Source organism: Ips typographus, linkage group LG13 (assembly GCF_016097725.1).
Source record: "Ips typographus isolate SLU linkage group LG13, UJ_Ityp_2.0, whole genome shotgun sequence".
NCBI classification, from domain to species: domain Eukaryota; kingdom Metazoa; phylum Arthropoda; class Insecta; order Coleoptera; family Curculionidae; genus Ips; species Ips typographus.
Window position 1 is genome coordinate 3,286,686 of NC_138434.1, and position 16,261 is coordinate 3,302,946.

The following is a 16,261-nucleotide window of genomic DNA, read 5'->3' on the forward strand; positions in this document are numbered from 1 at the left end:
GTTTTACTTTAACCAGGACTGCGCTAACTAACCTTAACAGAATTTTAATTAAAAAAAAAAAAGAGTCGACGAGGATGGGATTCGAACCCACGCGGGCAGAGCCCATTGGATTAGCAGTCCAACGCCTTAACCACTCGGCCACCTCGTCTGATGACACAATTCTCTTCTTGTCGATGATACTCGACATCTGATAATGTGCCACTTCATTGATTTGAAATTGGTAAATCACCAACAATGGTAAAGGAAACAGAGTGAAACTGAAATTAGTTCAGAACATTTGTAAATGACTATTGTCCAGGTCAAGAAAAAGTTGATCATGGTCAAACCAATCAGATCGATAGTTTTCTCTGGTCGCACGGAACTAAATCCGGTCGTTCAGGTGGCCGCAACAATATGCAGCTGCAATATAATGACAGAACAAGCGTTAGCTAAAGTATGAATTAACGTTTTAGGAATGCGAAGGTCGATAAAAGAAGCGGGATAGTCGATTTATGGTCGAGATGCCAATACAAAGATACAAAGTGCGTTATTTTATTATTTGAGTGTTTTTCCCATACTTAGAAACTGTGTGAGTCAAAGCAAACACGCACGAATTCATAGGAAAGTACTGTTACAGACAAAGAATATAAATTTGAATAATGAAATGCACTGTTAATTTGAAAAATCAATCACCAAGTGACCGCATGTCCACTCTATTTACGTTTAGTTAAGTTTCAATGGTGGTCGTATCACACCAATGACATTTTAGTGTCAAATTGACTGCTGTCACTGTCATCATAAGTTCCTGCACCGCCCTCTGTACAAGAAAGCCAAGAAGGTGCATGCCAAAAATTCAAATATGGCCGAAATAGTGGTTGACAGTTTGCATTTGTTTGTATTGTGGAAATTGAGTTTTTCGATGATTAAATTAATTTTTAAGAAAAGACCCTGTTCGAACCCAACAGTGGTTGAAAGCTTTGAACTGGAATGATTTTACTCCAACACAATAGTCAGTACAATATGCTTTCTCATTCAGTAAACTTATTGCCTCATACATACTGTATGTGAGTTACATTTTGAGGCCGCCTGAATTTTGAGAGCAACAAAGGTTTACTCTGAAGAAACAGGACAGCTTTTAGAAGTTCCATTGGCACGTTTACATTTTAAAAGAAAGGTCTTGGTGATAATATAAAACCCATTTACCAGTTTTGCTTACCTAGATTCAAGGATTTCCAAATTTTCTTTGATTGAGCAGTTTTCACATTAGTTTGTTGTACTTTCCAGGACAAAGGGTTCTAACCAAACTTGCTTTGGCAGGACTTTATTGGGTATAAAAAGCCATATCTATACATATCTGGATCAGGAATGAAGCGTTCTTTGATTTTTCACTCACAACTTCTAAATCAACACACGAAAAAATTTAAAAAAAACATATTTTCTACTGCATCTGTATAGGTTTGTGTACAAAACGAAAACCGCTAACGCCGCCATTAAAAGTGACATTCTAGGCTTTCTTGTACAGAGGGCGGTGGTTCCTGGAGATGTAAAGGAAAAACAACTGTCAAACTTGTCATGCATTCTAATGAGTTAATTTAAGATCTAACCGTCGTACTTTAAGCTTAAGTGTGGTTTAGAGTGTGTCCTTTTTCACCTGTACTGTCACAGTCTGACCCACACTTAATTAATTAAAAAAAACGAATTATTTTTGAATTTTCAGGTTTTTCAATTTTTTCCGGACAATTACCGGAAACTTTCTGAAAAATGTTGTATACCTAACCTCAACACTTTTCAAAATAATACAAATTAAAAAAAAAAAATTATTTATAAATTTATCCCTTCGGGGACAACACATTCCCGGTATAAAATCTTTCGGTAACGTGACATTTCTACTATATATGGTATACAGGGTGATAAAAAGAGAATTTCAAGGGCTACAAATTGGTATATTGAACCACCCTGTAACTGTCAAAATAACAAAGTTATGGGCTGTCACAGTAAAAACTGTCGAAATCAAACAACTCAGTTTTAACAGTATAAATAACTCACTTATTTGACGTTTTAAGTAAAAACGCTATACAGGGTGGTCAAAAGAGAATTTCAAGGGCTACAAATTGGCATATTGAACCACCCTATAATTGTCAAAATAACCGAGTTATTGACAATATAATGGAGTAGTTTACAGGGTGATTCAATTAATTTTTAACATCCTTGTAAATTATTTAATTTTCATTTTATAAAAAAAATACTAAATATGAATCCTGTACATATTTGCATATTCTTTTTCATAGATAATCCATCAGTATACAGGGTGTCCCAAATTTGAGCAACAAACTTATAATTTTTTATTCGATTTATGGAATCTACGTCAAATTCTAGGCCTACTTGACGTAAAATGTTTGTATCGATATTCAATTGTTTTTGCTTTAGCAGAATTACTTTGACCACCCTCCTCGAACGCAGAAATTCCCAATTTGAGCGAAATTTTGATGCACTTTTCCAGAAAATCGTCCATAACTCGCTTATTTGAAACATCCTGTATAAAACCACCGTATAACAAAAAGAAACTAATGGACGGGGCTATCACGTGACGTTGAGCGGGCACGGCTAAGTTGCCCCGTTTAGCCGCTAGAGGGCGTGAAAATTGACTCTCGCTTTTTTGCAGTTTTTGCTCAATATCTCAGAAATGTTTCAGTTTAGAAGTCTGAAAATTTTACCACAAATGCACCTCGGTGGGATGCAACTTTTACCATCTATACACTTTTTTGATACCACGCATCGTTTGGCATTGAAAAATTAAAAACTAGAATTGTCAAGAATTTTCAAGGGGGATGGATACCTTCTGATTTTTTTGAGAAAATTTTTTATTTTCAAAATTAACCTCAACTGCCTAAATATCTTCAGGTTAATAGTACAAAAATGACGTAAAGTGTCATTTGTCAAAATCTCTTTTTGAAAGGGTGCCCCGCCCTAAAGTGTCAAAATTGACATAATTTCAAAGTCATCTCCGAAACGGTGCCAGTTAGAGCAAAATGGACGTCATATTTGTGTTCCCCAGGTGCAAATTAGTTAAAAAAGTCACTTTGATTGAGGAAAATCCAAAATGGTCGCTGATAGTATAGTAGGCCCAAAAAATCCCTAATTTAGATTAAATTTTCGTGCAATTTTACAGAAAATCGTCCATAACTCGCTTATTTGAAACACCCTGTATAAACACACCGTATAACAAAAAAAAGCTAATGAACGGGGCTATCACGTGACGTTGAGCGGGCACGGCTAAGTTGCCCCGTTTAACCGCTAGAGGGCGTGAAAATTGACTCTCGCTTTTTTGCAGTTTTTGCTCAATATCTCAGAAATGTTTCAGTTTAGAGGTCTGAAAATTTTACCACAAATGCACCTCAATGGGATGCAACTTTTACCTTCTATACACTTTTTTGGTACCACGCAACGTTTGATTTTGAAAAATTAAAAACTAGAATTGTCAAGAATTTTCAAAGGTACCATCTGATTTTTTTGAGAAAATTTTTTATTTTCAAAATTAACCTCAACTACCTAAATACCTTCAGGTTAGTAGTATAAAAATGATGTAAAGTGTCATTTGTCAAAATGTCATTTTGCAAGGGTGCCACGCCCTAAAGTGTCAAAATTGACATAATTTAAAGGCAATCTCCGAAACAGTGCCAGTTAGAGCAAAATGGACGTCAGATTTGTGTTCCCCAGGTTCAAATTAGTTAAAAAAATCACTTTGATTAAGGATAATCCAAAATGGTCGCAGTTAGTATAGTAGGCCCAAAAAATTCCTAATTTAGTTTAAATTTTCGTGCACTTTTCTAGAAAATCGTCCATAACTCGCTTATTTGAAACACCCTGTATAAACACACCGTTTAACAAAATAAAGCTAATGAACGGGGCTATCACGTGACGTTGAGTGGGCACGGCTAAGTTGTCCCGTTTAGCCGCTAGAGGGCGTGAAAATTCACTCTCGCTTTTTGCAGTTTTTGCTCAATATCTCAGGAACGTTTCAGGTTAGAGGTCTGAAATTTTTACCACAAATGCACGTCGGTGGGATGCAACTTTTACCATCTATACACTTTTTTGATACCACGCATCGTTTGGCATTGAAAAATTAAAAACTAGAATTGTCAAGAATTTTCAAGGGGGATACCTTCTGATTTTTTTGAGAAAATTTTTAATTTTCAAAATTAACATCAACTGCCTAAATACCTTCAGGTTAATAGTACAAAAATGTAAAAAACGAATTATTTTAGAATTTTCAGATTTTCCAATTTTTCCAGAAAATTTCACGGAATTTTTACATCCCTGATAAGTTCTACACGAAAAATCAAAGTAAACTTGAATGACGTAATCAGCTTTACGTACGCATTGGATCGGGGGTGAAAAAGTTACACAAAACTGGAAATTGGCCTTCCACCAATTGCCAGCTTTGTTCTCAACGCCAATATTTACAAAATAATAAATTCTGGAGCTATTCCAAAAATAAAATGGCCGCTCACCTGTATCAATATGACGTCGCTGTGATGCAGCTAAATCCAAAAATAAATTCTGACGAAGCCAGACAACGAAAATAAACGGTTTTTCCGCTTTGAAAATGTCCAATCAGGACGGTATGTAATAACGTTGTTTCTTATGTGTAAACCAGGTGGAAAGATGGAAATTACCTGCTTTTACTTTCCACCCGGGTGGAAAGTACTCACTTTCCACCCGCGTAAATGTCACTTTCCACCACCGATCCAATGCGTACATAAAGCTGATTACGTCATTCAAGTTTACGTTGATTTTTCGTATAGAACTTATCAGGGATGTAAAATTTTCCGGAAAAATTGGAGAATCTGTAAATTCAAAAATTATTGGTTTTTTACATTTTTGTGCTATTAATTCAAACAAAAAAACAAAAATTTCACTTAAATTTTTTTAATTTTTCAAGGTCCATGCATGGTACCAAAGAAGTGTATTGACGCCCTCTAGCGGCTAAACGGGGCAACTTAGCCGTGCCCGCTCAACGGCACGTGATAGCCCCATTCATTACCTTTCTTTTGTTATACGGTGTTTTTATACAGGGTGTTTCAAATAAGCGAGTTATGGACGATTTTCTGGAAAAGTGCACAAAAATTTAATCTAAATTAGGAATTTTTTGGGCCTACTATACTAACGGCGACCATTTTGGATTTTCCTCAATCAAAGTGATTTTTTTAACTAATTTAAACCTGGGGAACACAAATCTGACGTCCATTTTGCTCTAACTGGCACCGTTTCGGAGATTGCCTTGAAATTATGTCAATTTTGACACTTTAGGGCGTGGCATCCTTTTAAAATCACATTTTGACAAATGACACTTTACGTCATTTTTGTACTATTAATCTGAAGGTATTTAGGCAGTTGAGGTTAATTTTGAAAATTAAAAATTTTCTGAAAAAATCAGAAGGTACCACACCCTTGAAAATTGTTGACAATTCTAGTTTTTAATTTTTCAAGGTAAAACAGTGCATGGTACCAAAAAAGTGTATAGAAGGTAAAAGTTGCATCCCATCCAGGTGCATTTGTGGTAAAATACTGCAGACCTCTAACCTGAAACGTTCCTGAGATATTGAGCAAAAACCGCAAAAAGCGTGAGTGAATTTTCACGCCCTCTAGCGGCTAAACGGGACAACCTAGCCGTGCCCGTTCAACGTCACGTGATAGCCCCGTCTATTAGCTTTTTTTTGTTGTACGGTGTTTTTATACAGAGTGTTTCAAATAAGCGACTTATGAACGATTTTCTGGAAAAGTGCACAAAAATTTAATCTAAATTAGGAATTTTTGGGCCTACTATACTAACGGCGACCATTTTGGATTTTGCTCAATCAAAGTGACTTTTTTAACTAATTTGCACCTGGGGAACACAAATCTGACTTCCATTTTGCTCTAACGGGCACCGTTTCGGAGATTGCCTTGCAATTATGTCAATTTTGACACTTTAGGGCGTGGCACCCTTTTAAAAAAAAAATTTGACAAATGACACTTTACATCATTTTTGTACTATTAACCTGAAGGTATTTAGGCAGTTGAGGTAAATTTTGAAAATAAAAAATTTTCTGAAAAAATCAGAAGGTAGAGCTCGAATCAGATGAGAAAAGGCCACCGCATCATCAATGACGCAGTTTTTAAAACTATTTCTTTCTCCTTCTACAGTTGCCGTCGCATTAGATATAATCAGAGGCGTCCTATTAAAATATTCCCGAAAATATATTGTTAAGCGGTCAAAAAGCCACTTGGCAACGTAGTACGGTTTTTACTTGGACACAATTAAAACAGATGCGGCAGCGGCCAGGGACATTTGGACCTTTTTATATGCTTTTACTAGCCGGCACTCTAAACGGTGTTGCCAAGTTTAAAAAAATGTAGTGGCGGACAGGGAGACTTAGGGGGTTAGGTTAGGTTCCGTTTTAGTCTGGTGTTTTGGTTGTATTGTTGATGGTCGCAGTTGAAGTTCACATAGTGTTATGAATAAAAAACGTTATTTTGTCAAAATGTCTTTCAAAAAGGTTGGAAAGAAAGGTGTTATCATATACAGCCAAGGCCGTGAAATCGTCAGTAACGTCTTACAATTTATGAAGAAAGAAGCAGAAGGAGTTTCCATTCCCTTGAAAAACTTGTTGTCTTTTATTTTCTTTATTAAAAACGACGAAAATGTTTCATTTTACTGATAAAATAATAGCACGCCACTGACTGGCTGCAACAACTTGGAAAGTAACGAGAGCAGCAATATTTAAAGCGAGACGTACAGAGATCGTGACATCATCGTTTGATGACGCCTGTGGCCTTTTCTTAGATGATTCGAGCTCTACCACACCCTTGAAAATTCTTGACAATTCTAGTTTTTAATTTTTCAACGTAAAACAGTGCATGGTACCAAAAAAGTGTATAGAAGTTAAAAGTTGCATCCCATCGAGGTGCATTTGTGATAAATATTTCAGACCTCTAACTTGAAACGTTCCTGAGATATTGAACGAAAACTGCAAAAAACGAGAGTCAACTTTGACGCCCTCTAGCGGGTAAACGGGACAACTTAGCCGTGCCCGCTCAACGTCACGTGATAGCCCCGTCTATTAGCTTTCTTTTGTTATACGGTGTGTTTATACAGGGTGTTTCAAATAAGCGAGTTATGGACGAATCAAACACTTTCCACCTGAGTATGTAATTTTTTATTAATTTGTTAAAAAATCGGCAATGAAATTATATTTCAAATCGAGAGGAGAATTATAAATATTTTTTTAACTTTCCCAATGTTGGACGACTGATTTCGGGTCGGCTATTTTTAAACCGCGCCTAATTTTTCATTTTCCAATTGATCCGGACCAGAGAAACCTTTATTTTAAAATTATTGCGGACAGCGTTGCCACATTTCACGCAATTTATCGCGTCACAGACGTTTTAGATATAATTCCTGACAAAATAGTGTCAGTAATTCCCGATAACTAACCTAACCTACCCACTAACTTCCTGATTTACTACCACAAATCGAGAGTCTCGAAGTGGATATCAACTGCGCTGCATATTTTAAATGGGACACCCTGTATATTTTTTCGTTTTTGTATTCTACGTCAAATTCTAGACATATTTCGTGTATTAATGTCATATACCTATCTGTATCCGTTTCCGAGATATTTACCATTTTATGTGAAAATTGATATTTTCGGTCTCTCTTTAATTTAGTAAGTGGACATCAGAAAAGGTTTTTTCTTGGTTTTTGTGTTTTGTCACGTTAGACAAGGTTTCTTCTAGAAATGGGTGCAGAAAAACGTCAAAATATATAATACAGTGTGGTCAAAATAGCAGTTCTAAAAACCACCACCCTGTAACTGTCAAAATAACCGAATTAATGAAGGTTACTGTAGTAGTGGTCAAATTCAGTCAAAACTGTCTTTATTGTCACACACAACACTTTGTATATAGACTTTTATATGTCGATGGATAAAAAAAAATATGGCCGCCAGTGTTGATAGGTTGCTTCGTTTGGCCGCCAGAGGGCTCCAAAGCTAACTAAACGTTTTCCTTGACTGTTACCCCTCTAATTTTTTTAAACAATTTTTTCCCGGTACGGCCCTGATATTTGGCACAAACCTAGCACAATGAAAGCCAAATCTAGGTGCTAGTAGCAAAACTGTGGAAATACAATCAATCATTAAGGTCGATTTTCGCTTGCACTAACTGGCCAACATAATGCAACACCCATTAGGATAGTGGCTGGGTTTCAGGCAAATTTGACCCTTACGAAAATTGTCATTTGCAAAAACAGTTTTTCCAGAAATTTCCTAGCATTACGTCGTGGTATTACCTAGTGAGTCACGTGACCGTGTTTTCCTAATTTTCTAAGGTCAAATTAGCCTTTAACCGGTCAAAAATGTTTGTGGTGCACCCTGTAGCTAAACTGTAAATTGCACGTGTATTTGTAGCACTTTGTATATACTTTTATATGTCGATGGACAGCCAATGAAATGAGCTTCCCATTGACGTAAAAAAATCGATTGGTTAGTGGTACCGTTTGCCCGCTAGAGGGCGTTAACGTTGACCAATTTTTCTGGGGTATCCTTTTGTTTAATCCACAAAAACTCGTTTATTTGCACTATTTTTGGAAGAGTTTTATACGTCAATGGATAGCCAATGAAATGAACTTTCTAAAAATATCCAATTTGAGTTCATAGGTTAAACGGTTTGGCCGCTCGAAGGCCTCAAAGTTGAGTCATTTTTTCATGACTTTTTTGGTTTATCCTCTTGTTTAATCCTCAAAAACACGCTTATTTGCACTATTTTTGGTAGAGTTTTATACGTCAATGGACGGCCAATCAAATGAGCTTTCTAAAAACACCCAACTTGGATTAGTAGGATGGACGGTTTGGCCACTAGAGGGCGTCAAAGTTGAGTCATTTTTTCATGACTTCTTCGGTGCATCCTCTTGGTTAATCCTCAAAAACTCGCTTATTTGCACTATTTTTGGTAGAGTTTTATACCTTAATAGACAGCCAATGAAATGAACTTTCTAAAAATACCCAACTTGGGTTAATAGGTTGGATGGTTTGGTCGCTAGAGGGCCTCAAAGTTTACTAATTTTTTCATAACTTCTTCGGTGCATCCTCTTGGTTAATCCTCAAAAACTCGCTTATTTGCACTATTTTTGGTAGAGTTTTATACCTTAATAGACAGCCAATGAAATGAACTTTCTAAAAATACCCAACTTGGGTTAATAGGTTGGATGGTTTGGTCGCTAGGGGGCCTCAAAGTTGACTAATTTTTTCATGACTTTTTTAGTGCATCTTCTTGGTTAATCCTCAAAAACTCGTTTATTTGCACTATTTTTGGTAGAGTTTTATACGTCAATGGACAGCCAATGAAATGAACTTTCTAAAAATATCCAACTTGGGTTAATAGGTTGGACGGTTTGGCCACTAGAGGGCCTCAAATTTGACTAATTTTTTCATGACTTTTTTGGTGCATCCTCTTGTTTAATCCTCAAAAACTCGTTTATTTGCACTATTTTTGGTAGAGTTTTATACGTCAATGGACAGCCAATGAACTGAGCTTTCTAAAAACACCCAACTTGGGTTAATAGGTTGGATGGTTTGGTCGCTAGAGGGCGTCAAAGTTGACTAATTTTTTCATGACTTTTTTAGTGCATCTTCTTGGTTAATCCTCAAAAACTCGTTTATTTGCACTATTTTTGGTAGAGTTTTATACGTCAATGGATAGCCAATGAAATGGGCTTTTTATTGATGTATTAAAGTTGGTTGATTAGTGGTACGGTTTTGCCGCTAGAGAAAGTCAAAATTTTTGAAAGTAAAATTAAAAAATTCATAATTCTTCCTTGTTTTCCAACCGATTTCATTGAAATTACCAAACTTTATTTATTTTCTTTATATTTAAATGAGAAATGTATAGAAAATATTATTTTATGATATTTTCAATTTTATTACTAGTTTCCATAATACTAATGTAATGCCCAGTACTATTCTTAGTAACGTTGCCAATTCCCTAGTAATGCCCCCTAATTCCTACAGTTTGTACCCTATAATGCCCCACTGGTTTACCCCACAAAACCTCTAACCCAACTACTTCTAGGTGGTTTACCTTGGTTTGAAAAGTGATGCCATGATGGAATGCTTCTTCAGGATGCAACGGTATCCTGGTATCGTAATCGTCGTTTTGCACCAGGTCGTACTGCCTTTTCGAAGGCATTTTCCTACCGCTTTTCACTTGCACCAAAAAAATTACATAACAACCCACTTCTAGTCTGGAAAAAAATCGACAACGGCAAACAAAGCGAACGTTCAGTTAACTAGAGAAAGAGCAAACGGCGTAGCGCTTCGGGCCACCGCGACCACCAGACTTGTGTCCCATCGACTTCCTCGTGTGGTTTCAGTACCACTTTGAATTACGTCGCGGTACTCTCTGGGTCTGTTCTGTTGACGTCCATTATGCACTGGGTACCATGGTTAGCGTTTGATGTGGGTAGGGGCGCAGTGATTCATTTTTTGGTTTGATTCACCTGAAACAAACAAAAAAAATGAATAGAAGTATACATTTTGATGCCAGCTACAGGGTGGTTCTTATTATTTGTTTTTCCTAAAACCTCATTTCCTGTACTACAACTTTTTGGTTCACTCTATAAAGTGGCAAATACTAATTCGCATATTGCAGGTTAGGTGAAAAATTATTGTCTTGAGACAATAATTTCTAATACACCGGGCATATTTGGCGATAAATCTCAATAAATCGGTATCCAGCAGATAATAAATGGGGTGTTACCATAATGCCCACAAGGCCCGTTTGCCTGCATACAATATATAAGCGAGATAGGAGGAAATGGGCGAAACACCGCCATTTACTTGTTTATTTACCATATTACATTTAAAGCGTACATATCAATTTGTTTATAACGTTTGAACGGTAATTAATTTTAAAAAAAAAAGTTATTCTCTTTTGTCCCACCTGAGACCCACGCAAACGACTCGTTTAACGTCAGATGGCAGCACTGATTTGAACTGTCAAACTGACAGTTTGACATTTCCATGGCCGCCATCGGTCGTTTTGAAGGTTTCGGCTTAATTTCAGTTTAGACTGTGAGTGTTTAATGGCAAGCTTTACAAATAAAATCACAATCTAAACTATACGGTCCTTGGTGGGGCGCAATTGACAGCTGTCAAATGATTCATTATCGTGGGTTTGTCAAAGTGAAATTTGAATGAAAGTTTCGAGCTTTTTTTGACAATGTCTCAACTGGCCTTTACAGTGTTGCAAGCTCAAAAATTGAATTATTACACTCACGTGACGTGTATTTTGCAATTTAAGTTTGTACAACTGTCCAAATTGAATTTATCAATTTTTCAAGGTTTCAAATTACATTTTGAAGGTCACGTGACTGTTTTTGACAATGTCAACTACCCTTTACAGTGTTGCAAGCTCAAAAATTGAATTATCAAAGTTACGTGACGTGTATTTTGCTATTTAAGTTTGTACAACTGTCCAAATTGAATTTATCAAATTTTCCAAAGTTTAAACTGCGTTTTGAAGGTCACGTGACTGTTTTTGACAATGTCAACTACCCTTTACAGTGTTGCAAGATCAAAAATTGAATTATTACACGTCACGTGACGTGTATTTTGCTATTTAAGTTTGTACAACTGTCTAAATTGAATTTATTAATTTTTCAAAGTTTAAATTGCGTTTTGAAGGTCACGTGACTGTTTTTGACAGGTGTCAACTGACATTTACAGTGTTGCAAGCTCAAAAATTGAATTATCAAAGTCACGTGACGTGTATTTTGCTATTTAAGTTTGTACAACTGTCCAAATTGAATTTATCAAATTTTCCAAAGTTTAAACTGCGTTTTGAAGGTCACGTGACTGTTTTTGACAATGTCAACTAGCCTTTACAGTGTTGCAAGCTCAAAAATTGACGTATTAAAGTCACGTGACGTGTATTTTGCAATTTAAGTTTGTACTACTGTCCAAATTGAATTTATCAATTTCCCAAAGTTTAAACTGCGTTTTGAAGGTCACGTGACAATTTCAACTCTCTGTAACTCGGTTAATTGGCAAATTTCAAGGAAATGTCAAGAAATAAAAATTGTAGGAAATTTAATTTACCACCAAATCAACAGAATGGGATTTTGCCCTAAAGGGCCTCAGAAGATAAATATTTGCTTGGGACCGTTTAGTAGAAACAAAATGTCCTGATGTTGATTTACAAAAATTCAATCCTCTGTAACTCGGTTAATTGGCAAATTTCAAGGAAATGTCAAGAAATAAAAATTGTAGGAAATTTAATTTACCACCAAATCATCGGAATGGGATTTTGCACTAAAGGGCCTTAGAAGAAAGATTTTGGCCTGGGACCGTTTAGTAGGGACGAAATGTCCTGATAATGATTTACAAAAATTCAACCCTCTGTAACTCGGTTAATTGGCAAATTTCAAGGAAATGTCAAGAAATAAAAATTGTAGGAAATTTAATTTGCTACCAAATCATCAGAATGGGATTTTGCCCTAAAGGGCCTCAGAAGATAGATATTTGCTTGGGAACGTTTAGCAGGAACAAAATGTCCTGATGTTGATTTACAAAAATTCAACCCTCTGTAACTCGGTTAATTCGCAAATTTCAAGGAAATGTCAAGAAATAAAAATTGTAGGAAATTTAATTTGCTACCAAATCATCGGAATGGGATTTTGCACTAAAGGGCCTTAGAAGAAAGATTTTGGCCTGGGACCGTTTAGTAGGGACGAAATGTCCTGATAATGATTTACAAAAATTCAACCCTCTGTAACTCGGTTAATTGGCAAATTTCAAGGAAATGTCAAGAAATAAAAATTGTAGGAAATTTAATTTGCTACCAAATCATCAGAATGGGATTTTGTCCTAAAGGGCCTCAGAAGAAAGATATTTGCTTGGGAACGTTTAGTAGGGACGAAATGTCCTGATAATGATTTACAAAAATTCAACCCTCTGTAACTCGGTTAATTGGCAAATTTCAAGGAAATGTCAAGAAATAAAAATTGTAGGAAATTTAATTTGCTACCAAATCATCAGAATGGGATTTTGCCCTAAAGGGCCTCAGAAGATAGATATTTGCTTGGGAACGTTTAGCAGGAACAAAATGTCCTGATGTTGATTTACAAAAATTCAACCCTCTGTAACTCGGTTAATTCGCAAATTTCAAGGAAATGTCAAGAAATAAAAATTGTAGGAAATTTAATTTGCTACCAAATCATCGGAATGGGATTTTGCACTAAAGGGCCTTAGAAGAAAGATTTTGGCCTGGGACCGTTTAGTAGGGACGAAATGTCCTGATAATGATTTACAAAAATTCAACCCTCTGTAACTCGGTTAATTGGCAAATTTCAAGGAAATGTCAAGAAATAAAAATTGTAGGAAATTTAATTTGCTACCAAATCATCAGAATGGGATTTTGTCCTAAAGGGCCTCAGAAGAAAGATATTTGCTTGGGAACGTTTAGTAGGGACGAAATGTCCTGATAATGATTTACAAAAATTCAACCCTCTGTAACTCGGTTAATTCGCAAATTTCAAGGAAATGTCAAGAAATAAAAATTGTAGGAAATTTAATTTGCTACCAAATCATCAGAATGGGATTTTGTCCTAAAGGGCCTCAGAAGAAAGATATTTGCTTGGGAACGTTTAGTAGGGACGAAATGTCCTGATAATGATTTACAAAAATTCAACCCTCTGTAACTCGGTTAATTCGCAAATTTCAAGGAAATGTCAAGAAATAAAAATTGTAGGAAATTTAATTTGCTACCAAATCATCGGAATGGGATTTTGCACTAAAGGGCCTTAGAAGAAAGATTTTGGCCTGGGACCGTTTAGTAGGGACGAAATGTCCTGATAATGATTTACAAAAATTCAACCCTCTGTAACTCGGTTAATTCGCAAATTTCAAGGAAATGTCAAGAAATAAAAATTGTAGGAAATTTAATTTACCACCAAATCATCAGAATGGGATTTTGCCCTAAAGGGCCTCAGAAGATAGATATTTGCTTGGGAACGTTTAGTAGGGACAAAATGTCCTGATAATGATTTACAAAAATTCAACCCTCTGTAACTCGGTTAATTGGCAAATTTCAAGGAAATGTCAAGAAATAAAAATTGTAGGAAATTTAATTTGCTACCAAATCATCGGAATGGGATTTTGCACTAAAGGGCCTTAGAAGAAAGATTTTGGCCTGGGACCGTTTAGTAGGGACGAAATGTCCTGATAATGATTTACAAAAATTCAACCCTCTGTAACTCGGTTAATTGGCAAATTTCAAGGAAATGTCAAGAAATAAAAATTGTAGGAAATTTAATTTGCTACCAAATCATCAGAATGGGATTTTGCCCTAAAGGGCCTCAGAAGATAGATATTTGCTTGGGAACGTTTAGCAGGAACAAAATGTCCTGATGTTGATTTACAAAAATTCAACCCTCTGTAACTCGGTTAATTCGCAAATTTCAAGGAAATGTCAAGAAATAAAAATTGTAGGAAATTTAATTTGCTACCAAATCATCGGAATGGGATTTTGCACTAAAGGGCCTTAGAAGAAAGATTTTGGCCTGGGACCGTTTAGTAGGGACGAAATGTCCTGATAATGATTTACAAAAATTCAACCCTCTGTAACTCGGTTAATTGGCAAATTTCAAGGAAATGTCAAGAAATAAAAATTGTAGGAAATTTAATTTGCTACCAAATCATCAGAATGGGATTTTGTCCTAAAGGGCCTCAGAAGAAAGATATTTGCTTGGGAACGTTTAGTAGGGACGAAATGTCCTGATAATGATTTACAAAAATTCAACCCTCTGTAACTCGGTTAATTGGCAAATTTCAAGGAAATGTCAAGAAATAAAAATTGTAGGAAATTTAATTTGCTACCAAATCATCAGAATGGGATTTTGCCCTAAAGGGCCTCAGAAGATAGATATTTGCTTGGGAACGTTTAGCAGGAACAAAATGTCCTGATGTTGATTTACAAAAATTCAACCCTCTGTAACTCGGTTAATTCGCAAATTTCAAGGAAATGTCAAGAAATAAAAATTGTAGGAAATTTAATTTGCTACCAAATCATCGGAATGGGATTTTGCACTAAAGGGCCTTAGAAGAAAGATTTTGGCCTGGGACCGTTTAGTAGGGACGAAATGTCCTGATAATGATTTACAAAAATTCAACCCTCTGTAACTCGGTTAATTGGCAAATTTCAAGGAAATGTCAAGAAATAAAAATTGTAGGAAATTTAATTTGCTACCAAATCATCAGAATGGGATTTTGTCCTAAAGGGCCTCAGAAGAAAGATATTTGCTTGGGAACGTTTAGTAGGGACGAAATGTCCTGATAATGATTTACAAAAATTCAACCCTCTGTAACTCGGTTAATTCGCAAATTTCAAGGAAATGTCAAGAAATAAAAATTGTAGGAAATTTAATTTGCTACCAAATCATCAGAATGGGATTTTGCCCTAAAGGGCCTCAGAAGATAGATATTTGCTTGGGAACGTTTAGCAGGAACAAAATGTCCTGATGTTGATTTACAAAAATTCAACCCTCTGTAACTCGGTTAATTCGCAAATTTCAAGGAAATGTCAAGAAATAAAAATTGTAGGAAATTTAATTTGCTACCAAATCATCGGAATGGGATTTTGCACTAAAGGGCCTTAGAAGAAAGATTTTGGCCTGGGACCGTTTAGTAGGGACGAAATGTCCTGATAATGATTTACAAAAATTCAACCCTCTGTAACTCGGTTAATTGGCAAATTTCAAGGAAATGTCAAGAAATAAAAATTGTAGGAAATTTAATTTGCTACCAAATCATCAGAATGGGATTTTGTCCTAAAGGGCCTCAGAAGAAAGATATTTGCTTGGGAACGTTTAGTAGGGACGAAATGTCCTGATAATGATTTACAAAAATTCAACCCTCTGTAACTCGGTTAATTGGCAAATTTCAAGGAAATGTCAAGAAATAAAAATTGTAGGAAATTTAATTTGCTACCAAATCATCAGAATGGGATTTTGCCCTAAAGGGCCTCAGAAGATAGATATTTGCTTGGGAACGTTTAGCAGGAACAAAATGTCCTGATGTTGATTTACAAAAATTCAACCCTCTGTAACTCGGTTAATTCGCAAATTTCAAGGAAATGTCAAGAAATAAAAATTGTAGGAAATTTAATTTGCTACCAAATCATCGGAATGGGATTTTGCACTAAAGGGCCTTAGAAGAAAGATTTTGGCCTGGGACCGTTTAGTAGG

At 35.9% G+C, this 16,261-nt stretch overlaps 1 protein-coding gene and 1 non-coding gene across 3 annotated transcripts in view; both read right to left on the reverse strand.

Moving 5' to 3' along the window:
* Positions 1 to 16,261, reverse strand: part of LOC145736954 (carboxyl-terminal PDZ ligand of neuronal nitric oxide synthase protein-like) — a 77,643-nt gene that overhangs the window by 35,472 nt on the left and 25,910 nt on the right. For both annotated transcript variants that reach the window (XM_081991514.1, XM_081991513.1), the window contains one exon: positions 10,099 to 10,516. In XM_081991514.1, the coding sequence (XP_081847640.1) occupies positions 10,099 to 10,206 (108 nt within the window). In that variant the 5' untranslated portion in view covers positions 10,207 to 10,516. The remainder of the gene's footprint in view (positions 1 to 10,098; positions 10,517 to 16,261) is intronic.
* TRNAS-GCU (transfer RNA serine (anticodon GCU)) lies at positions 67 to 148 on the reverse strand. The gene has a single exon. It is a non-coding gene; the product is annotated as a tRNA-Ser (tRNA).